Source organism: Rhinoraja longicauda, chromosome 1 (genome assembly GCF_053455715.1).
Source record: "Rhinoraja longicauda isolate Sanriku21f chromosome 1, sRhiLon1.1, whole genome shotgun sequence".
Taxonomy (NCBI): Eukaryota; Metazoa; Chordata; class Chondrichthyes; order Rajiformes; family Arhynchobatidae; genus Rhinoraja; species Rhinoraja longicauda.
This window is the reverse complement of record NC_135953.1, coordinates 81585024-81610404: the sequence shown is the minus strand read 5'-3', so window position 1 is coordinate 81610404 and position 25381 is coordinate 81585024. Positions and strand designations below refer to the sequence as shown.

The 25381-nt window shown below is 40.7% G+C and overlaps 1 protein-coding gene across 5 annotated transcripts in view; it reads left to right on the top strand.

The window, feature by feature from the left end:
- Positions 1–25381, top strand: part of cc2d2a (coiled-coil and C2 domain containing 2A) — a 127232-nt gene that overhangs the window by 46569 nt on the left and 55282 nt on the right. For all 5 annotated transcript variants that reach the window (XM_078401073.1, XM_078401052.1, XM_078401062.1 and 2 more), the window contains 6 exons: positions 3235–3406; positions 4076–4212; positions 4311–4442; positions 13689–13898; positions 15336–15436; positions 17432–17572. In XM_078401073.1, the coding sequence (XP_078257199.1) occupies positions 3235–3406; positions 4076–4212; positions 4311–4442; positions 13689–13898; positions 15336–15436; positions 17432–17572 (893 nt within the window). The remainder of the gene's footprint in view (positions 1–3234; positions 3407–4075; positions 4213–4310; positions 4443–13688; positions 13899–15335; positions 15437–17431; positions 17573–25381) is intronic.

Genomic DNA, 25381 nt, shown 5'->3' with positions numbered 1-25381 from the left:
TGGGAGGAAACCAAAGATTTAGGAGAAAACGCACGCAGTCACATGGAAAATGTTCAAACTCCATACAGACAGCACCTGTAGTCGGGATCGGACCCGGGTCTCTGGCGCTGCAAGCCCTGTGATTCAGCAACTCTACCACTGCGCCACTGTGCAGTTAATTACTACAAATGTTGAAAAGCAAAACGCTGAAAGTACTGAACATCAGAAATAATGAGAGAAAACGTTAGACCTGCTCAGCGGGTCAGCTTCTGTGGAGAAGGAAACAGCGTTGTTTATGTTCTTTATCTGAGATCTGCTTTCTTATGTTACTGTCGTACAGCCTGGAAACAGGTCTTTCAGTACAACTCATCCATGCCGAACAACTCTGTTTGTCATTTCTTGGCCCACTTGCCCAGCTGATCAAGATCTCACTGTAATTCTTGATAACCATCTTCACTGTCTACCACCTATTTAAGTCCCCTGCAAACTTGCTCATCATGCCTTTATATGTTGATATAAATTACGAGCAGCAATGTCCCTGAGACACACCACTAGTCATCAGCTTCCAGTCCGAAAAGCAACACACTCACTTCCTCCAGTCTGCAGAAACGTCACCCATTCCTTCTCTCCTGAGATGCTGCCTGACCTGCTGAGTTACTCCAGCATTTTGTGAATAAATTCCTCCAGCCCTCTCTGTTTCCTACCATTAAGCTAATTCTGTATTTAATCCACAAGCTCTCCCCGGATCCCATGCAATCCTACCAAAGCAACCAACCATGCATAACTTTATCAAAGGCCTTGCTGAAGTTCATATAGATAATACCTGTGGTCCTGCTCTCATCAACTTTCTTGGTTACTTCTTCACAAAACTCAATCAGATTCATGAGATGTGATCTCCCACACACGCAAAAGCATGTTGACTATCTCTAATCAGCCCCTGTCTTTCCAAATGAATGTACATCCTATTCCTCAGAATCCGCCCCACTAACTCTCCTACCACAGATGTTAGGTTCACTTGTCCATAGTTACTGAGCTTTTCTTTGTGGCCCTTCTTAAATAGAGGCACAACATTAGCCAACCTCCAGTCTTCCAGCACCTCATCGTGTCTAACTATGATCCACATATCTCAGCGGTCATATTGCAATTTCTTCTCAAGCTTCTCACGGTGTCCTTGGATTTCTATCCATTCTTTACCCACCCTTTCTCCAACTTAAAATTAACTTGCTTTCTCTCTTCTTGAATTGTGACAGGATTTTTAACCAGAAACATTAACATTAACAGGTGTTGTGGCTTTCTGATTTTATTTCCAATTTCCAACCCCCTCTTTTTTTAATGAGTCCCAGAAGTGTTATTTTTATTTATTTATAATGTGTAAAAGATGATGTGTAACCATGAATGGCATGGTTCTGGTTAAATAATATTTTCCCATATGTTCTTGATTGTATATCTCCCCCTTGACCCTGAAGGATTATTGTAGGAATAAAAAACAACATCAAAGGGGCAGCAGTTTAGATACAGTCTGTCCAACTGATTTTCTGACTGAATGTTTAAAAAAAATGAGTGTCAGTGAAACGGGAAACGAGTGCTGATTTTTCAGGTAAATTACCTTTTATCAGAAAGTAAATGTTTGATCACAAATGTAATTGCAATGAATTGCTGGAAAGCAAGGCTGCTTCTTGATGTCGGTCGTGAGGAAAAGTATGGTCTGGAAACTAGTTTGCTTCAACAAGCCTATGTTTCTTGTTTTTTTTGTTTTGAATCAATTTAGCATTAATCTAGTTTTTGTTCTCTCACACGGAGCCTGTTATCACCACAATAGCCCAGCATGTGAACAATTCAACAAACGGGAAATATATCTTATTAACACACAAAACTTTTAAAGATGTTACTTGCATTTGTTTTGAACGTCTGAACAGAATATTTAGCTTATCTAACATTATCAAAATGAAAAACTTAACACTTGACATATGCTTTAGCAACACTTCAAAGATGACCGAACTTTTAACAAGCAAGATTTATTTCTCCTGTAACCTATTTCTCCTTTTACGAAGGTAGTGGATCATACAAATTCACTCACAGCTCTTTGGTATAATGTTAAAATGAGTACTCATCATCTGAATTTAGACACGATTCCCAGGGAGATTGTTGGGAAAACTGAGATACAGCAATGTGTTCCTACATGTGCATTTTCACTCAGAATCATAAGGTGGAACAGAATGCAGAAGTTTGATAATTCTGACATTTTGGGATTCATCGAGAGCAACTTGCAGTGTATTTATTTATGACTGGTAACATTCACAACATTCTTTGTAAGCCATAGCCGCTTTGCATTTCCCACAACATGATCTCAAATAATTGAAAGCCAATGCTATTATAATGAAAGCATGTGAACCAAGGGAAAGTCACATCCCTTTTCTCCAGTTGGCAGCTTCTAGGCTGTGGTTGGCAGAAAAATCCGATTGTGTTGCCAACCAACTCTCCTCCGATCCAATTATTCAAATTGAAAGAAAGATACAGCATGTAAATAGGTGCTTCGTCTCACTGGGTCCACGTCGACCATCAGTTACCCATTCTCACTGGTTCTATGTTATCCCACTTTCACATCCACTCCCACACACCAAAAACAATTAATTACAAATCTGCACATCTTTGGGATGTGGGAGGAAACAGATGCACCCAGAGGAAACCCACATGGTCACAGGAGAGCATGTAAACTCCACCCAGACAGCGCCTGAAATCAGAATCAAGCCTGGGTCTCTGGCACTATAAGGCAGCAGCTCGGCCAGTGTGTACAGGGGAACTTGAAGATAGTGAAGAAATTTATTCAAAAACATCAAATATGCTTTTTTTTTCAAATAACTATTGCATTGTTCAGTTCATCGTTTAGTTCAAGGTTATGTGACATGATCGAGTATTGGGAAAGGCAGAAGTATTAGGAGTTACAGTTGATATATTTCTGCCATTTGTCCGTACAGAAAAGGTCCCAACTTTGTTTAAAGGAATTATCTTCTTTAATGGAATTCTGTCTATTATATTCAAATATCTCTTTAAGTTTAAGAGGCTAGAAGCGATACAAAGCAAAAAGCTAAAGGGAGCATGGAATTCCAAATAGCCAAATCAAGTGCACCACCTATAGCAGCTGGAAAAACAAAACTGAAGTAGCTGTAAGCCTCGGCATTAGAGAATGTGTCATGTGTTTCTTTTGGTAAGTGTTCATGTACTGGAAAATTAAACAATGTTCTTTAATTACTGCAGGAAGAGGACGAGCCGCTTGTGAATGATGATGAGGAGGATGAGGATGACTATCTCTTTATAATTGATCAGACAGCTCGTGATTTTCTCATAGTGAAACCTCCTGATTATGAAGGCTACCACAATCGACGGCAGAAAGAGAGAAAAGTCCTTTTTATCCCCAGTATTCTGTCAGGTAACTTATTTTGTATGTTGTTTCTTTTCAACATTTCCACTAGGAAAGAAAAATGGCGCATTGACTTTTTATTTAGCAAACATTAGTTTAACGTGGAAATAGCATTTTGTGATGAATTCAATTGTCTGAAATACTACTGGCCAATTACTTAGTGAAGTTGTTAACCCATTTAAGTCAAACTAATAAATCATTCCTTCATTCAAATTTTAGGCAGTTGAATCTTAACAAGTTACTTAATAATAATGTATAGTGCCCAGTAATAAGTGGAGTTCTAATGTTTATGTAAACATTATTATAAATATGCTTGCAGATACGCTAGCAGAAATATTTAATACATAATGCAGGACAAAAACAGGAGGATTCAACAAAGTTGAAATCTTTCATTTTTTAATATCTTCCCTTAAACTGATTACCAACAAATAGACAATCTCTATGTCAAAAAAACAAACTGCTGAAGGACTTCAACCGATCAGGCTGCATCTGTTGAGGGAAATGGACAAACGATGTTTCGGACTGAAGGAAGGTCCCAGTCTGAAATGTGCTCTGTCCATTCTCTCCACAGATGCTGCATGGCTTTCTAAGTTGCTCTAGCACTGTGTTTACTTAAAATTCCAGATTCTACAGTCCCCTGTGCCTTAGTCTTTTTCTATGTTTCATTCTGATGTACAGTATCTACATCAGAAAAAGTTCCTGAAAACATGCAACCAAGGTTTCTTGAAGATGAAGGCATATATGTTGGAGAAAAACCAAAAGTTTCCAAATCAAACCAAAACATTCTTGAGAATCGATTACTTAAACATGAAGAGGTAGGTAAAGGCAACATTGGGTATACTTTTCCACATTTCTCAAAACAAAAGTTGCACGTTATTATCATCTACAAACATCTGAACTTTTGTCATCAAAGGGCAAGCAATGGTTTGGAAGCGATGGCAGAGTTATAGCCTTGGCTAACCCAATTAAACAGACCAAAACCAGACCACCTATTTTTACACCCCATGATGTAGTGGATCCTGCAATAGAAACTTTATATAGAAAGGTAAGTAGCCCATGGTGTTTGTTCTCTGATCAGTTTTAAAGTATCAAACATATTTTTTGACTGAATGCTTATCGAGCCATGATGAGACTTTAATAAAGTCTGTTTCAAACTCCAGGTAAGAACTGTTTCAGGCTGAAGTAGATAAAATGTAGGATTATAGGTTTATGGGAAAACTTACAAGTTATAGTTTGTTTCTTCATTTCTTCTGTGTGTGAAGGAGAAGGGAGGGAAGAGAGTGAGAACAGTTTAGCTCAGTTACCTTTTATCTACTTCTCATGAAATGCCATCAGCCTGAAACGTTAATGCTGGTTCAATTCTGCCTAACCTGCTGAGGATTCCCATCATTTTTGGTTTTCTGTGAAAATATGACTGTTTTTAAAATTCTCATCCCCTATACTTTCATGCTTAAATTTTGTTATGCTGCTTCTAATAGGACTCCATAATGACTCATCAAAAAACATTAACACATTAAATTACTCAAAAGTGAATATTTCAAATGGCCATTGGTCACTTGGTGTCATTTCACATGCCGAATAGTTCCATGTATTTCAAGACTCATTTATATACTTTCTGAGTTTCCCTAAATAACGTATGTATACATTGAGCCAAATGTAGAGCGATGGATTTAATCAACAATTCTTTTTGGAAAAATGTATAAGAGCAGTGCCATGACTTATTGGATGTGTTTCTCAATAAGAATAACTGGGCTATGATATCTGCAAGATAAATCTGCAGGAAATAATTTTTACCAATTACTTTTGAGCATTTGAGTTCCCAAGCCATTTCAATAGTATGTTTAATCCACATAAATACAAAGAAAACTAAAATTGAAAGACTTGCAATTCCTAACACATGCTCCATTTAAAATAGCAATTAAATCAACAACATGTGAGCTTTATGTTTGCAACATAATTGTCTTAACTCTCAGTAAATATGAAGATCTTGAGATTTGGTGCATGACACAACCTAGAAAATACGGTCAGTGATCTGGACATAACATAATTTCCTCGTGGTGGGTTTGTTCTTGCGTTTCTGTACCTGCACTTTAGCATAAATCCCAGTACCACAAATAAGCAAAATTGAATCTAGTGCATTATGAACTGGGACATGATTAGTGTACTGAATTGATTTGAAAATGTGTACATCATTCTTCTACCTGAAATAGCCATTGGCTTTCTTGACCTCATGCCCGATCAGCTGACTGCTTTTGAACTCGCTGTTGAATTTGAAGTAATTGCAATTAATTGTAGCATCAGTGTGAAAATCAGGGCGGAGAGTGGTTTCAATTAATTTCTGGACAGAATCACACCCAGGTTGTTGGAGCTATGTGGCAGCAACCATGCCACGTGGGCATTGCTTAAATTGTGTACCTAGAGGAAAAACGCGTCAACCATAGCAATATTGAACTAGGGATGCTGCAGTGATGTGGCTGCAGCACTAACTGGGGTTCTCATTGGTAAGATTTGGATCCATTAAAATTGTTGTTCAGAGCCATGGGTGCAGCCAGCCATTCAAACAACTTCAAGATATTGAAGCCATTGAGCACAGATCAATAGCAAGAACACAAGAAGTTAAAGTCTATTCTTTATTATTGTACATTTCACCTTTCAGATTAAATAAGAGAACATTTTAGATCTGTATTTCAACCTGCAGAAATTAATGTTTCAATGCAATTAATTGCATTGATATTGGTTCCTTCATTATTCCTGACTATCCCTTTAGTTTTGTTTTTAGTGGTAGTTTCAGCATGGAAATAGACCCTTTGGCCCACCGAGTCCACACGAACCATCGATTACCCGTTCACATTAGTTCTATGTTAACCCACTTTCTTATGCACTCCCTAGACACTAGGTGCAATTTGCAGAGGCTAATGAACGTACAAACCCGCACATCTTTGGGATGTGGGAGGAAACTGGAGCACCTGGTAGCACACAAGGTCACATGGAGATCATGTAAATCCACGCAGTAAACAACAGAGATCATGATTGAACCCAGGTCTCTGGCACTGTGAGGCAGTGGCTCTACCAGTTGTGCCACTGTGCCACCCCATATTTATTAAAGGAGTTGTATTTAATTTTGCTTTGAGAATAATTTAAAGGACATTGTCTGTTATTTTAATAGTTCAATTTGCACTAAAATCTGACTCTTGGAACCTTGAATCGATTCAGGGAAATTATTTGATTTTGCAAATTGAAATATAGATCAATATTATGGTATTGCAACTTTCAATTCGAGAGAAATTAACATTAACGTACCAAAAATGCCTAAAAATACAAAACCCATCAAAAAATGAAAGGTTTGTACTTGCTCAATGGCATTTCTCCACCTCTTTCCACTGCAATGTTTTATTTATTTTAAAATTTGGCTTACATATTTTGGTATTGACATTTTTTTGAAGCCCTTAACATTTCATGCTTCAGGCTTCACAGCCACTTTGAAGCATTTTTTATATCATTGCCATATAAACGCTGCTATCTAGTTATCATGAGCTTATATTTTATATTTTTTTAATGTACATTTATATAAGACTTTTACAATATCAGAATATTCTGAAGTTCCTCAAAACTAGCAAATCACTTTAAAATATTTGCATTGTTGTAACCATTTTGAACACCGCAAGGTGACACTTCAGTACATTGATAAAAAACAGATTTTTTTGAAATCCAGTTTTGTTTGAAGGATAAATATTGATCAGGGCACAGGGATAAATTCCCTGCTCTTTCAAATAGTGATCTTTCACATCCTTGCCATTTATCAGCTTATGTCTGAAGGTTGGCTAGGTCTTGCTCCATCAGCTGTGGGCTGCTTCATTTGCTGAGTAGTAATTTAGTCTATCTTGGTCTCCACCCCAACTTTCCTATTTTTCTCACCATCCATTCCCTTTTATATTTATAGCATCTGCAGTTTTTTACCTTTGTTGAGTTGGCTTTTAAGATTTCTATGTAAATACTTAATTCAACATGACCAGTGTAGATCATCAGGTACATAATTTTTTGTTGTAATAACTAAAATACAAAAAAAAGTTTGGCATACAACTAATATTATTCCTCAATTTAAAGTAGAAGACAGAAGAAGTGTGCAAACCTATTGATCAATCAGCTTAATGCCAAGGGTAGGAAAGATTGGATTTCTTACTCAGAAGTGCGATTGAGAACCATCTAGGAATGAAGAAGTACTACAGACTAATGAACTAGAGGAAAGGTCGTGCTTGACCAATCTTTTTGACTTATTTGTGCAAAATATATTGAAAAGGTAGGTGTGAATAATGCAGGAATTGAATTTGTAGAAAGGCCATGCATGATGTAATGCATTACAGATTAACGACAAAGCTCCCGAAATACAGAATTAATGGCAGGAAAGGTAGCAAACTGGTCACGAGGCAGCAAACAGTATGTAAGAATTTAAGCCTGAAGAATGGTCTTGACCAGAAGTGTTACCTTTTCCTTTTCTCCAGAGATACTGCCTGACCAGTTACTCCAGCATTTTGTGTCTATCTTCAGTGTAAACCAACATCTGCAGTTCCTTCCTACACATGTTCTTGCTATTGAGGCAGTACAGCATAGGTTCACGAGGTTAATCCCTGGGATGGAAGGACTGTCATATGAGGAAAGATTGGAAAGACTGGGCTTGAATTCACTGGAGTTTAGAAGGATGAGAGGGGATCTTATAGAGACGTATAAAATTATAAAAGAACTAAACAAGCTAGATGCAGGAAAAATGTTCCCAATGTTGGGGGAGTCCAGAACCAGGGGCCACAGTTTTAAAGGGAAGGCCATTTAAAGCTGTGAGAAGAAACTTTTTCACACAGAGAGTTGTGAATTTGTGGAATTCTCTGCGACAGAAGGCAATGGAGGCCAATTCACTGGATGAATTTAAAAGAGAGTTAGATAGAGCTCTAGGGGCTAGTGGAATCAAGGGATATGGGGAGAAGGCAGGTACAGGTTACTAATTGTGGATGATCAGCCATGATCACAATGAATGGCGGTGCTGGCTCGAAGGGCCAAATGGCCTCCCCCTGCACCTTGTTTCTATGTAAGAATTTAAGAAGGGTACTCAAAGTGGTGGAAAGAGGTGATTGTACCAGGAACGCGATGGAGTCCAGCCAAAAACTAATCGGACACGAGTTGCTTGCACTAGACGTGTTTATTCTCTCCAGTACAGCTCCCTACTACTCCCCCAGTCACGGGCGTTGCCCGGCCTTAAATACCAACACAGGTACCGCCCCCGTGGCTGGCACCTCCCACACCAAGACGCCGCCCTCTAGAGCCGATGGTTCGTTGTGCCCTGGGGTTGCCACCAGGTGTCACCACACGATGCATGGGAATTTCTGGTGAAATTGCTGTACAGTAATTACAGAAAACGTTTGAGTAATTGGAAATACCATTTGTAGATTACACTAAACTGGGGTGTGTAGTTAGTGACATGGAGGTAGGAGAATGGATATGTGAGTGGCAATATTTCGTGGTGCGATTTTTGTAGGTATGTGGAAACAGCTTAAATATTGCTTACAAAATAAGAATGGGGTAAAAGCATACAAGGATCACATTAGATGCATTTCACAAAATAAAACTGCCGTGCTAGATAGTAAAGCCATAAAAAAATCAAATAGCAGACTAATAGTTTAACGTCCACAGGAAAAATATTCAAATTCACTTAAAACTTGAGTAATATGTATAACAAGAAGAGTTATAGGGAGATGGAGTGATTCTGTGCTGATTGGCCTGATATATAACCTGCATGGATTCAATGGGTCATATTGCCTTCTTCCATGCTGTAACTATTCTACAAAATGGATACAAATCCATTGAGGGCGTGCAGCTTAGGTTTACTAGGTTAATTCCCGGAATGGCGGGACTCTCATATGTTGAAAGACTGGAGCGACTAGGCTTGTATACACTGGAATTTAGAAGGATGAGAGGAGATCTTATCGAAACGTATAAGATTATTAAGGGGTATAAGAAGATAACTGCAGATGCTGGTACAAATCGAAGGTTTTTATTCACAAAATGCTGGAGTAACTCAGCAGGTCAGGCAGCATCTCGGGAGAGAAGGAATGGGTGACGTTTCGGGTCGAGACCCTTCTTCAGACTATTAAGACTATTAAGATTATTAAGGGTTGGACACGTTAGAGGCAGGAACCATGTTCCCAATGTTGGGGGAGTCCAGAACAAGGGGCCACAGTTTAAGAATAAGGGGTAGGCCATTTAGAACTGAGATGAGGAAAAACTTTTTCAGTCAGAGAGTTGTGAATCTGTGGAATTCTCTGCCTCAGAAGGCAGTGGAGGCCAATTCTCTGAATGCATTCAAGAGAGAGCTAGATAGAGCTCTTGAGGATAGCGGAGTCAGGGGGTATGGGGAGAAGGCAGGAACAGGGTACTGATTGAGAATGATCAGCCATGATCACATTGAATGGCGGTGCTGGCTCGAAGGGCCGAATGGCCTCCTCCTGCACCTATTGTCTATTGTCTATTGTCTCAATCCATAGAGAAAATGCCACTGTTGAGAATGTTGTTGTCCATCACTTGTTCTCAATTAAGAACATAACATCAAATTTACAGCTTTGCAATGTGTAGGACGTTTGTTAATTAGAGCAACTGGGCTCTATAGATCCTTTCGTACAGGTGACTCAGAGATGTTCCTAGCATCAGTAGTTCTTCGTTTTCAGGATTCTCTTTTCTTCTTTGCTTCCTCCATCCTAGCATCCTTTTACGAATGAGGAAATCTTTTCAGCTGGGTACATGAAACATAACGATCCAATGCTTGTGTCTAAGAAAGTCTTTGAATCACTGTTTCTGTCCACTGCTTGCTTGTTTTCCCTCAGTCAGCTCTCCATAAAGCAGCTGCTGTGACTTTCTGTCAATAGTCATTCTTCTGATATCTCCTGCCCACCTAATCTGTGATCCTTTCAACAATGTGTAAAGGCTGAGGAGTTCAGTTTGGGACAGAATCTGTGTGTCTGGAATCTTATCTTTCCACTTGATGCGTTGTATTCTGTGCAGACTAGTCATGTGTATGTGGTTAATCTGTCTCGTATATTGGTGTACACTATTCATGTCTCCAAAACATTGAGTAAGGTAGTCTATCCTATCCGTGTTCTCCAGTCACCTATCCGTGCTTCTATCCCATTCTTGTTTTGCAAGGAATATTTGATTTTTATATCGTACCCCACAATGTGGACTGATCGTGGGAGAATGTTGTCAATGTAGGTGAGCTTATCCACTACTGAAAGCGTCTGACTATTAACAAGGATGTTTGGTCTGTGTGTGTGGTGTTTGGTGCAGGTTGGTGCATAATGTCTGGGGGAGGGGTTGTATTAATTATTACAGGCGCTGGAATATTTGATCATCCATTCCTGCATATCAGCTGCCGAGCTTACATTGAGTGCACAACCATCGCCAAAGAGGCAATCCCTCAAGGCTGTTATTCGTAATTTGATTTTAGCTGCGAGTCTCCTTAAGTTTAAAAAGTGCTCCTTAAGTTAAGTTTAAACTGTTAATCAGACCTGTACCCCAGGTTGACTCCATCTTCTATATCAGACCACGCATCAGATAGCATTGGAGAGAACAACATACTTAACGGTGCCAAACAAGCACACAGCCTATTTCACACCAATGATGACTGGGAATGAATTTGAAGAGACTCCATCATCCATTACTCTGGCTTTCACACCATCACAAAGTTGTCGGACAACAGTAATGAAGTTTTCTAGGCAACCATCTTTTTGACATGATCTTCCAAAGAACCTTGTGACCCTTGTGAAAAGCAGTGTTGATGCTTTACTGAGATCAAGAAAGACTGAAAATGTATAGCTATCATGAAGACTAAACCAAGAACATATTTTCCCGGAGATGAGATGTGCCCAGATAAAGGTCTTGCTGCTAAGTGTGTGTGTTTCGTCTGTGTGTGAGGTGTTTGGTGCAGGTTGGTGCATAATTTCTGGGGGAGGGGTTGAGTTATTTATTTCCTGCATGCTGGTCCTATTTGCCTGCATTCAGCCCATATCCCTCTAAACACTGTTCTATTTATAAATCTGTTAAAATGTATTTTAAAAGTCTTAATTTTATATAATGCTATAGCTTCCCCTGGCCGCTCAGCAAGCGACTACCCTCGGAGTGAAAGAGTTGTCCCTGAAGTCCCTCTTAAATTTATTTCCTCTCGTGTTAAACCATTGTCCTCCAGTTTCAGAATCTCCTGCTCTGGAGGGGAGGGGGTGGGGGGGGGGGAGACTATGAGGGTTCACTTTATCCATGCAGATTTGATTTGTGCACTTTTGTTTAACTTTGACGTATTTGTGGATATGAACAAGGACAACAATTCAAATGTGAAACCATTCAACTGGAGGAGAGCTAAATTCAGTGATTTTCTTAAAGTGATCAGGGAATCATACTGGCAGGTTAAACTAAATGAATAGCCAACAGAGGTTTAGGTATGAATGTTGCACATTCTCACAAAGAAGTAAGAAAGAATGACAAGCTCTCAAGAATCTTGTATGAAAAAAGATAACAAGCTCAAAATGAAATGTGAAAATAAACTTAAATTACAGCAAAGAACCATGTATACAAAGAATATCAAATGTGCTGGGGATATGTGTAAAAGCAAAGATAGACACAAAAAGCCGGAGTAACAGCGGGACGGACAACATCTCTGGAGAGAAGGAATGGGTGACTTTTTGGGTCGAGACCCTTCTTCAGACAAAGATGGGCAAAGAAAGCAAGATAATTACAAAATTAGAACATCAAGTTCACTTTCAATAACATAAGTAGAAACAGGTAGGCGATGAAAGGGTACCCAAATTAAGCAGATTCTGGATCAAGGAGCAGGGGCAGAGAGAGTAGCTGAGTTTTTGGAAATAATAGGTTCCGTTTTTTTCACAAAAGAAGAGTACACTGCCAATACCATAATAGGGGACAAGGAAATAGGAGCATTTAATGGGATATTAAATGACACATAAGATGTATCAAATGTACCGGCAATGCTCAAAATTAGAAAGGTTGCTTGTAGATAGAATGTGTCCTTGTTTGGGAGGTTTTGCTGCAATATTCCAATCCTGCTCTGTCATGGTAGTGGGACCAGAGATCTATGTTATTGTGAAACGGGAAGATAGAGATGCCCAGCAACACCAATCAACCAAATGTTTATGTTAGTGAGCTCCCAAAAATGTTATTTTAAAATAAAATTAATTGTCTTCTACGAAAATATATTAATTACTAAAATGAAGTAAAAATGACAAATGCTGACTGACGGACAGACTTCCTCCAACAGTTTTTTTGTTGCTCCAGGTTAAAGGCATATTGTGTATGACTTACTGTTCTTTGAAGTAACAAAGTTTGATGAGGATAGTGAGGTTCATGTTCACATTGTGAATTATCAGTGTTTTTTAACAATATAACACATATCGGGATGAGGGTAAATATCTATTTTCCTTCTCGGTGTGTGCACTGGACTTGCATGTAGGACATCATTTGAATGCTTGCAGATAACACAGAAATTACAAATGTAATAAGCAGCAAGAAGGTTTTTTCTGGAAAAAAATAAATAATTTCTCAAATTTAATTGGGAGGAGGTGGGGCTAATGAGGAGGAGACAAATAACAATTGAAATTTATCACCATGAGGATAATGGGAAATACTATACTACCATGCACTTTTTGATATTCAGTCCCAGGATGTATGTGTTGTTTTGTCATTGTCCACTAAAGTGTGGACATTATGTCTGTTGAAAATGGATTGAAGCCTTAGTACAGATCCATGGAGAGCAGTACTTATCACCCAAACAAGAAATCCTGCAGCAAGTGTGCGCTTTTACATGACGTTGTTTCCTGGCTGCTCTCCTTAAGCTGGATAGAACAATTCATTTCATTGCGGATAATATGTGGACTTTTTAAAAAATTATAAAGTAAGATCACAGAGCTTTAAGGTGGGAGGGGCAAAATTTAAAGGAGATATATAGGACAAGATTCTTGGATGAGTGGAATGGGCTGCCAAGGGTGGCGGTGAAGGTGGATACAATAATGGCATTTAAGAGATTTTAGATAGGTACGTAGAAATTATGAATCATGCGGAGGCAGAGGAGATTGGCTTACCTGACATAATGTATAGTCTTTCCTTTAACTGGATAACACGCAAACAAAAGCTTTTCACTGTCCCTTTGTACATGTGACAATAATACACTAAACTAAACTATTTCTGTGTTGTACTTTTCTATGCTCTAACAGAGCAATCCCTGACTTTTGCGTTCTGATTTTAGGCCGAGAGGTCAAGGTACAATAGTCAATATATCGCTGGTTCAGGTGAGCCACAGGGACACTTTCAACTGGACGTTGATGTTGCTGGTATTGTTTTCACCCACCACCCAATGTTCAGTCGTGAACATGTATTAGCAGCCAAACTGACTCTGCTGTATGATCAGTATCAACTTCGACAACAGAAGAACCTTGCCAACCTTTACTCTGACAAGGTATGAATATTTTATCACTAAAATTATTGTATGTCCCTGAGGTCACATCAAAAATAAGAATAAGGATTGAAGCGCCCCCAATTTTAAGATTACAGATGGTTTATATATATGCAGGAGTGTTAAAATTTCAGTTTGAACTTGCAGGGTGACATCAGCAGATAGCCCAGTATTACACCTGAGCATCAAGATATCTCAAGAGTTCATTTCAATTCTTATTTCTGGTTTAATGTACATGTTTCTCTGCAATAATGTTGCACATACTTGCTGAACTGACTCTGAAATTAGAGTTGACGCAATCAAGAGGCACTCAAACGAGGATTCATCTCTTTGATCAGTATGTGCAAAATAATTCATTTAGGTATATGTGGTGAAGTCTAAATCTGACTGCTTGATAGCATTTTAATCAATTTATCAGTTACCATGTGCTTTATGTTAGAATTTGATGCTCATAACCAATCTTGGACATTGCATAATTGTTTTTGGCATTTAAAAAATTGTTTCGGCATTTTAATATTTAACGTGAGACATGACGTAACATTTCAAAGGTCAAAGGTCTGTTTTTTTGTCATGTGTACCAATTAAGGTCCAGTGAAACTCGATTGAAACATACTTATAATATTGTTTATCATTTGGCATATATATCAGATTAACCAGAATTAAATTATTTTAAAAAGTATATTTGTATTGGTGTATTATAAGTTGTTCAAGAATCTATCGATCTCTGTCTTAAAAATATCCATTGATGGCCTCCACAACCTTCTGGGCAAAGAATTCCACAGATTCACCACCCTCTGACTAAAGAAATTCCTCCTCATCTCCTTCCTAAAGTAACGTCCTTAAATTCTGAGGCTATGACATCTGGTCCTAGACTCTCCCTCTCGTGGAAACATTCTCTCCACATCCGCTCTCTCCAAGCCTTTCACTATTCGGTAAGTTTCAATTAGGTCCCCCCCCTCATCCTTCTAAACTCTAGCAAGTACAGGCCCAGTGCCGTCAAACATTCATGGGCTCTCATCTTCTTCCGCAGCCTCTTGTGTGGCACTTTACCAAAGGCCTTAGGAAAATCTAGGTGAACAACATCCACTGACTCTCCTTTGTCAATCCTGCTATTTATTTCCTTAAAAAATTCCAACAGATTCGTCAAGCAAGATCTCCCCTTCACAAAACCATGCTGACTTTGGCTTATTTTATCATGTGCTTCTGAGTACTTGGAAAACCCATCCTTTTGCTTTGCTCCCTTCTTGACCAGCGGAGTAACAATTGCAATTTTCCAATCCTTTGGGACCACTCCTGACTAGTTTTTCTGGAAATATCACCACTAATGCCTCCATAATCTCTAAAGCTACCTCTTTGAGAAACCTAGGGTGTATTCCATCTGGTCCAGGTGACATCCACTTTCAGGCCTTTCAACTTCCTTTCTATGGTTTATGTTTATAGTTGTGTGCACTAAGGAAGGCAGTGAACAATATTGCAGACGGCCGAGGTGTGCAGAATCCAATGGCACAACACAGACTTGTGGAATATAAATCAGAGATCCGGTAAGGAGCATCTGTGTGTACTCGAGATTTTACAAATTAACAACTTTGTACTTGTATTTTAAGTTTCAGTGGATGCAAATGTGAGACAACCAATAATCCAATCCACTAATCTTAACAAAACATAGTATGTATCATATTATGTATCAGACAGTAAGACATCAGGGGTCAGGAACATTGGTTAGATTGGTGCCGGAGACAGGGGAAATTCATTATACCACTGTGTAGCATGTTTAAAACTAAGTGAAATTAAAGGGTGTTTTGCTATTACTTGGAATAACCATCTAGTGGTTCAGAATATCTGCAAGTCCAGCTCTACCAAAGTCCGAAGATGCTGGATTATCAAAATGGTACCGTATTTGATATGATAACAAATGATAACATAATCTACGTTATGAAATAGTAGATTGGAGGGGGAGAAGAGGTAGGTGTAAATGAGGACTGTAATTTTCCTCTCCTCTCATTGTGTTATTCCCAAATGGAAGGTGCTGAAATGTCACCCACTCCAGGCTGCGTCTGTGAGAAGCACAAAACCATTCAGTGCAGCGTATTTTGCCTGCCTCCATCATCACTTGCTATTGGAAGCGAAATCTCTGTGACAGGGAGCAACGGGCCAGAGTCGCTGGACATCCACTGCAGCACCTTCAGGCTACAGGGTCATAGTTTCCCATTGATCTGACGGATCATTTAGAGCAGCTATATCCAAATTCAGTGGTTAGCTTTGAATCCTGTTCTTTTAAAGAACCTGGAAGATACATTGTGCACTGCAGTGCTTCAATATTTGATATTCCTTGTGGCAATTTCTCTGTGTTAAATATTTTTATGTGTTTGATGTCAGCCAGGTGGTGGCACCATCAGTATAGCAGTGTTCAGTTTCTGCACAGGAGATATATCTGGCAGGAGATGGTCACAGCAACAAAATAATTTCCTCATTAGAGGATACACACTGATGGATCTGTAACTTGCAAGGTTATGGACGAACAGGTGGAAGTTACCTAATTATTATTTTTTGGGTGGCATGGGTAGAGTAGCCTCCTTCTGTCTCTTTCTGTTCTCTTCGACTGTGCAGCACCAATCTGGTGTGGCCCCACAGATTTTGGCAGATGCTGGTCATTCTGATGAATGAATACATGTTGAGACAATTTTCATCAGACAATGGACTTGCCATACCCATGACTTGTGTGTTATCACTACGGATACATTCACCATAGGAATCACCATCTAGAGCAGCAGACAAAATTTTTTTTGTTGCTTTTGTCTCCCAGCAACACCATGACTAATTATGTTGCACCAACTGTTAAAGCAGTCAAGAAGACGGTTCAGCGTAAAGCAGGATAAAATCTGAGGCCATCTGGTGCTTGTAGCTTACTGTCATACCTGGCAGCGTGCTGGCTGAATAGCCGAAGGGAGAATGCATTTTATAGCACAAATGTCACGAAGCAGTAATATTAACCAGAACCACAGCAAATAACTATTGTCTGAAACAGGATGGTTGAGTGAACAAATCTGTGAAAAACCTAATGTTACTGCCAAGTGGAAATAACAAACAAACCTAGTTACATGAGTTATTTAATTAACGCGTTTCATGTTTTTCTTTCATAATGCTGGAATAAATTGATTCACAAACAGTACTAATTTACTTGTGTAAATTTGTTTTTTGATTTTAAAGTAAATAAAATATATTTTAATTATTGTGATCAATAAACACTGAAATGTTTTCATGCAAACATGAAAAGAACGGTGTCTGCATGTTTACAGAGAATAAAACTCTTACCTTATGTTATTGTAGTTCATTGGAAAGGAACCAAAATGAATACCTAGTGAGAGAGTTTCTCTTTAAATAGTCAGCTACAAAAGGAGAGGACAAAAATTGGGTTAAAACCTTCACATTTATTGCAGTAAAACCAGCTGAAATGCAGATGTAAACCAGCTATAGAGGGAGTATTCCCATTAGGTTTAAACTTGATGTCTTTTTTAAATCCTAATATTCCTTCACAGAGCAACCCGAAGAATGTGTCACATGGAACAAGAGAAAGATCGGACCCTACTGAAGAATATTATTAAAGTATGGAAAGATATCAAGTCACTTAGAGAGTTCCAAAAATTCACCAACACACCAGTGAAATTACATCTTAGAAGGTGAAATTATTTTTTTAAGTTTAAATGTAATGGGTCAGTGTAATGTGAGTTCAGTCAATTGATCCCTCTATTCTTTTCCGCTCCTCTCTTCTCTCTCTCCCTCTTCCCCTCACATCTCTCCCCATCCCCTCACTCTCACCTCCATCCCCTCTCTTCCCTCTTCCCCATCCCCTCTCTTCTCATTTCCCCATCTCCTCTGTTCCTGCTCCCCATCCCCATTCTTCTCTCTCCCCATCCCCTCTCTTCTCTCTCCCCATCCCCTCTCTTCCTGCACCCCCATCCCCTCTCATCCCGCTCCACCATCCCCTCTCTTCCTGCTCCCCATCCCCTCTCTTCCTGCTCCCCCATCCCCTCTCATCCCGCTCCACCATCCCCAATCTTCTATCCCCATCCCCTCTCTTCTCTCCCCATCCCGTCTCTTCCTGCACCCCCATCCCCTCTCATCCCGCTCCACCATCCCCTCTCTTCCTGCTCCCCATCCCCTCTCTTCCTGCTCCCCATCCCCTCTCTTCCTGCTCCCCATCCCCTCTCATCCCGCTCCACCATCCCCAATCTTCTCTCCCCATCCCCTCTCTTCTCTCCCCATCCCCTCTCTTCTCACTTCCCAATCCTCTCTCTTCCCGCTCCCCCATTCCCTCTCTTCCCACTTCTTCCCCAACCCCTCTGTTCCTGCTCCCTCATCCCCTCTCTTCCTGCTTCCAATCCCCTCACATCCCACTTCTCCATCCCCATTTTTCTCTCTCCCCATCCCCTCTCTTTTCACTTCCCCATCCTCTCCTCCCGCTCCCCCATCCCCTCGCTTCCTGCTCCCCCCATCCTCTCTCTTGGTTTAGTAGAGATGTCAGAGGTTATGGGGAGAAGGCAGGAGAATGGGGTTAGGAGGGAGAGATAGATCAGCTATGATTGAATGGCGGAGTAGATTTGATGGGCCGAATGTCCTAATTCTACTCCTATTCCTTGTGACATGACTTCCCACTCCCCTATCACCCCTCTTCTTTCCATTCTCTTGTCCCTGGCCTTTGCCATCCACCTTCTTTTCACCCACCTCTTCCCCGAACTCCCAGTAAGGAGAAGAATAATTCATTTAAAAACATTTCTAAAATAAGGACCATGTTTTTCAAAATCAGGTTATTATTGACAAAATTCATAATTAATTTTGATGCACGATGTTATTACCAATTTGGCAACAATGTAATTGAAAATGTATGGAAAGATAATATTGTGGCGGTCCCTGGTGGTGAGTCACGCATGGAGCTCGGGGGGTGCGGTCACGGAACTTGGAAATGGAGGAGTGAAGTTGGTAGTGGAGTTCCAGGAGCAGTTGAACTGGTTGGGGGTTTGGGGGGCTGTATGGTGCTTGAGGAATAAAGAAAACTTTGCTTGACACGTGTCCCGCTTCATTGGCTTTGCTTGACATTCGTGTCCCGCTTTAATATTTTGATATGGATCATAGAAATCTTGACTTGCATCTTCTGATACTTTGAGGTTAAATTGATTTTCCTTGTTTGTTGGCATAAATTACCATTGTGCCTAGGATGTGGAGAGTGATTGAGTTGCCAATCTGGGAGTTGTATGAATGCTCTGTTTTAGATGTGCGTATTGAATCAAATTTTGGAAAGCAAATCTAAACAAAACTGCTATTACTATTTCATTAGCTTATAATTCCCAGTCATATCCAAAAACAAAGCAATTGCCTCCAGGACACAGTGTTGTTAGAGGATATTCTTTGTACTTCCCAATGTTGAAGCACAATATTAGTTATACTTGGTCTATTTGAAGCCTACCGCCTGGCAGAATTTGATCATTATCAGGCTACCAACAGACTGAAACCCACTGAAAGAATGGAGTTTCTTGCCATCATTACAAAAAACTGGGCATCATTTGCAAAACCAGCACATAATGACCATGATTAAATGCCCTCTAAAATGCGGTGATGAGCCACTGAAGCCCTTGTGGTGTTGCTGATCTGACAGCGTCAGTGTTCAAGAAGTTCCAGGATTTAAAGTCGACATCAATGCAAAATATAAATATACATTTGACTTGGAAATAGACCACTTGAAGTACACTCGAGCAACAGATGATGTTCCATTGTCCATTTTTTGATTGATTGAAACATACAATGTGGAAACGGGCCTTTCAGCCCACAAAATCTACACTCACCAACAATCACCCTTTCACACTATTTCTATGTTACCCCACTTTCACATCCACTCCCTACACATTAGGGGCAAACTTACACAGCCCAATTAACCTACAAACCGGCCCATCTCTGGGATGTGGAAGAAATAGTCATTTTAATGCAAGGGGCTTGACGGGTAAGGCGGATGAGCTTAGGGCGTGGATAGGTACGAGCGACTGGGACGTTGTAGCCATGACTGCAACCTGGTTAAGGGAGGGCAGGACTGGCAGCTCATGTTCTGGGGTACAGGAGCTTCATGAGAGACAGGGGTGAGGAAAAAAGAGGGGGGGGAGTTGTATTGTTGCTTAAGGTGGATGTCACAGCTGTGTTCAGAGGTGACATTACGGACGGTTCATCTAGTGAGGCTACATGGGTGCAGCTGAGGAACAAGAAAGGGATGATCACCGTGTTGGGCGTGTACTACAGACCCCCAAATAGTTAATGGGAATTAGAAGAGCAAATATGCTGGGAGATTGCAGGCAGCTGCAGGTCAAATAAGGTTGTTGTAATAGGGGATTTTAACTTTCCCAATATAGACTGGGAAAATCATAGCATGAAGGGTTTAGATGGGGTGCAATTCCTCAAAAGTGTTCAGGAGAGTTTTCTTAAGCAGTATGTGGAGACCCCCACACGTGAGAGGGCAACGCTGGATCTAGTATTGGGAAATTGGGGAGGGCAAGTTCATGAAGTATGTGTGGGGGAACCTTTTGGGGCAAGTGACCACAGTTCATTTAGGTTTAAGATTGTTATGGGTCAGGACAGAGAGGGTCCCCGTGTTAAAATGCTCAACTGGGGTAGGTCCAACTTTGAGAGTATGAGAGAAGGTCTCGCTCAAGTTGACCGGAGCAGGTTACTTGAGGGGAAAGGAACATCAGCCAAGTGGGATGTTTTTAAAAGTGTACTGAAGAGAGCTCAGGATGTGTATGTCCCCGTTAGAGTGAAAGGCAAAGCAGGTAAATGTAAGGTAAGCTTGGCTGACGAGGGAAATTGAGACGTTATTCAAAAACAAGAAGGATGCATGGGACACATATAGGCAGCTGGGATCAAGTGCATCCCTGGGGGAGTTTCGGGAACTAAGGAACAAACTAAAAAAAGGGAGGTGCCAGAGGATTGGAGGGTTGTTGTACTTGTTGTACTCAAGAAGGGCTGCAGGGAAACTGCTGGGAACTATAGGCTGGTAAGCTTAACATCTGTAGTTGATAAGTTATTGGAGAGTATTCTGAGGGATAGCATATACAGTAATTTGGACAGACAAGGGCTGATTAGGGACAGTCAGCATGGTTTTGTACATGGGAGGTCGTGTCTCACAAATCTGATTGATTTTTTTGAAGATGTGACCAAAAAGGTTGATGAGGGCAGAGCTGTAGATGTTGTGTACATGGACTTTAGTAAGGTATTCGACAAGGTGCCGCATGGTAGGCTGCTCTGGAAGGTTAGATCTCATGGGATCCAAGGAGAGATAGCTGAATGAATAGCAAATTGGCTCCATGGAAGGAAGCAGATGGTGATGGTGGAAGGTTGCTTCTCAGAATGGAGGCCTGTTACTAGTGGTGTGCCACAGGGTTTGGTGCTGGGCCAGTTACTGTTTGTCATGTACATCAATGATTTGGATGAGAACATACAGGGCAAGATTAGCAAGTTTGCTGATGATACAAAAGTTAATGGTTTTGCAGATAGTGAAGATGGTTGTGAATGATTGCAGCAGGATCTGGATCGATTGGCCAGGTGGGCGGAGGAATGGTTGATGGAATTTAATACAGAGAAGTGTGAGGTGTTGCATTTTGGGACGTCGAACAAGGGCAGGACCTACACAGTAAATGGTAGGCCTCTAGGTAGTGTTGTAGAGCAGAGGGATCCAGGAATACAAGTGCATGGTTCCTTGAAGGTCGAGTTGCAGGTGGATAAGGTGGTCAAAAAGGCTTTTGGCACTTTGACCTTCGTTAGTCAGAGTATTGTGTATAGAAGTTGGGAAGTCATATTGCAGTCATATAAGAGTTTTTTTGAGACCGCATTTGGAATATTGTGTTCAGTTCTGGGCACCATGTTATAGGAAAGATATTGTCAAACTTGAAAGGGTTCAGAAAAGATTTACGACGATGTTGCCAGGACTAGAGGGTGTGAGCTATAGGGAGAGGTTGAGTAGGCTGGGTCTCTTTTCCATGCAGCATAGGAGGATGAGGAGAGATCTTATAGAGGTATAAAACATCATGAGAGGAATAGATCAGGTAGATGCACGGTCTTTTACCCAGAGCAGGGGAATCGAGGACCAGAGGACATAGATTCAAGGTGAAGGGAAAAAGATTTAATAGGAATCCGAGGGGTACCTTTTTCACACAGAGGCTGGTGGGTATATGGAACAAGCTGCCAGAAGAGGTAGTTGAGGCTGGGACTATCCCATCGTTTAAGAAACAGTTGGACAGGTACACAGATAGGACAGGTTTGGAGGGTTATGGATCAAGTGCAGGCAAGTGGGACTAGGGTAGCTGGGACATTGTTGGCCGGTTTGGGCAAGTTGGGCCGAAGGGCTTGTTTCCACACTGTATCACTCTATGACTCTATAAATCCTACACAGTCACAGAAGATGCGCAGACTCCATACAGAGAGCACCCTAGGTCAGGATCGAATAACGGTCTTTGGAGTTGTGAGGTAGCAGCTCCACCAGCTAGCCTTTTTGTGGGCTGGAAATAGACAAAATGAATGTTATGGTGTTGCTGGAGTACGAATCAAGCGCAATAATTTTTTTCTTGTAAGGTGTCAGGTATATTGAGGATTATTGGAAAGGCATTTATCAGAGAAAATGGAGAGCATTTCATCAAACTCCTAATCTGTACCTTATAGATGGTAGAGTCATTTGCCAAATGATTTGCACACAGATCTTGTAGCCATATTAGTCATAAGCCAGTACAGTTAAGTTTCAGATTAATGATGATACCCGATTGGTAAGAGGTGATTTGTTGATGGTGAAGCCATTGAAAATTAAACACGTGGTTATTGGAAATTATTGTGTTTGGAATTTACATGGTGTCATTTTATCTGAAGATGTACTAATAGCTATAAAACATCAGTTTGTGCCTTGACCATACCATTTCAAGGTCATTCTATGGGCTGCTTCATTCACTGAAGCATTGGGAGTGGAATTGAACATTGCGCAATCATCAACCGATCCTAGTTCTGTCTCGATGATATCAAAATGTTCATTGTTGCTTATTGCAACGGGAGATGGTTGAGTCTAAGCCAATCCAGAAGGATGCCTTCAACAATGTCTTGGGCCTCAGCCGAATGCTAATAACCGCAGCCATTTTGTTTCAAATATGACTGGAACCCTTGAGGAATTTTCCCCATAATTCCCATTGACTTCAGTTTTGTCAGAACTCCTCAATGCCAAACTTTGTTAAATGGTGCTTTGATGTCAATGGCAATACTTGCATCCTGAGACTACAATTCAACACTTGACCACGTTTGAATCAAGTCTCGGATAATGCCTGGATTGAGTGATCTTGGCAAAAGCCATAAATATCAAGAGGAAGGATATGGTTAAATGCTACTTGGAGCAGCATTCTCTCTGGAATCTGGCTCTAAAGTTTCCGAAACATAGAAACATAGAAAATAGGTGCAGGAGTAGGCCATTCAGCCCTTCGAGCCTGCACCGCCATTCAATATGATCATGGCTGATCATCCAGCTCAGTAGCCTGTACCTGCCTTCTCTCCATACCCCCTGATCCCTTTAGCAAAAAGGGCCACATCTAACTCCCTCTTAAATATAGCCAATGAACTGGTCTCAACTACCTTCTGTGGCAGAGAATTCCACAGACTCACCACTCTCTGTGTGAAGAAATGTTTTCTCAGCTCGGTCCTAAAAGACTTCCCCCTTATCCTTAAGCTGTGACCACTGGTTCTGGACTCCCCGAACATCGGGAACAATCTTCCCGCATCTAGCCTCTCCAACCCCTTAAGAATTTTATATGTTTCTATAAGATCCCCCCTCAGTCTTCTAAATTCCAGCGAGTACAAGCCCAGTCTATCCAGTCTTTCCTCATATGAAAGTCCCGCCATCCCAAGGATCAATCTGGTGAACCTTCTCTGTACTCCCTCTAAGGCAAGAACGTCTTTCCTCAGGTTTGGAGACCAAAACTGCACACAATACTCCAGGTGCGGTCTCACCAAGGCCCTGTACAACTGCAGCAGAACCTCCCTGCTCCTAAACTCAAATCCTCTTGCTATGAATGTCAACATACCATTCGCTTTCTTCACTGCCTGCATGCTTGCTTTCAATGACTGGTGCACCATGACACCCAGGTCACGTTGCATCTCCCCTTCTCCCAATCGGTCACCATTCAGGTAATACTCTGCTTTCCTGTTCTTGCCGCCAAAGTGGATAACCTCACATTTATCCACATTATATTGCATCTGCCATGCATTTGCCCACTCGCCTATCTATCCAAGTCACTCTGCAGCCTCCTAGCATCCTCCTCGCAGCTAACACTGCCACCCAGCTTCGTGTCATCCGCAAACTTAGAGATGTTGCATTCAATTCCCTCGTCCAAATCATTAATATACACTGTAAATAACTGGGGTCCCAGCACTGAGCCTTGCGGTACCCCACTAGTCACTGCCTGCCATTCCGAAAAGGACCCGTTTATTCCTACTCTTTGCTTCCTGTCCGCCAACCATATCTTATCATATCATATCATATCATATCATATATATACAGCCGGAAACAGGCCTTTTCGGCCCACCAAGTCCGTGCCGCCCTGCGATCCCCGCACATTAACACTATCCTACACCCACTAGGGACAATTTTTACATTTACCCAGCCAATTAACCTACATACCTGTACGTCTTTGGAGGTATTTTCTATCCACCTCAACACTGAACCCTCAATACCGTGTGCTTTAAGTTTGTACACCAATCTCCTATGTGGGACCTTGTCGAAGGCCTTCTGAAAGTCCAGATATAACACATCGACTGGTTCTCCCTTATCCACTCTACTAGTTACATCCTCGAAAAATTCTATAAGATTCGTCAGACATGATTTGCCTTTGGTAAATCCATGCTGACTTTGTCTGATGATTTCACCACTTTCCAAATGTGATGCTATCACATCTTTAATGACTGACTCTAGCATTTTCCCCACTACCGATGTTAGGCTAACTGGTCTATAATTCCCCGTTTTCTCTCTCCCTCCCTTTTTGAAAAGTGGGGTTACATTAGCTACCCTCCAGTCCTCAGGAACTACTCCAGAATCTAAAGAGTTTTGAAAAATTATCACTAATGCATCCACAAATTTTAAAGAAATATAGAAAGCTGCAGATATCTCATTTGCAGAGGTTGGAATAATAATTAACTCGCAACAAATTGAGTAAGCTAGGGACTATATAAACATTGAAGCAGGGAAACACCATTTATCCCCTTTTTTTCATCTGTCGTTTAATAAAAATTATAATTTATTTGTTTTTATAAATTAATATCCAGGATCACAACATCTCTTTCAAGGTCAGCACTTATTATCTACCCCTAATTACACCACCTTGAGAAGAAGGTGGTCACCCGCCTTCTTGGACTGCTACAGTCATCCTTGCCAGGGTAATCACATAATTCTGGTGTGCAGGGATTTGGACCCAGTGGTGAAG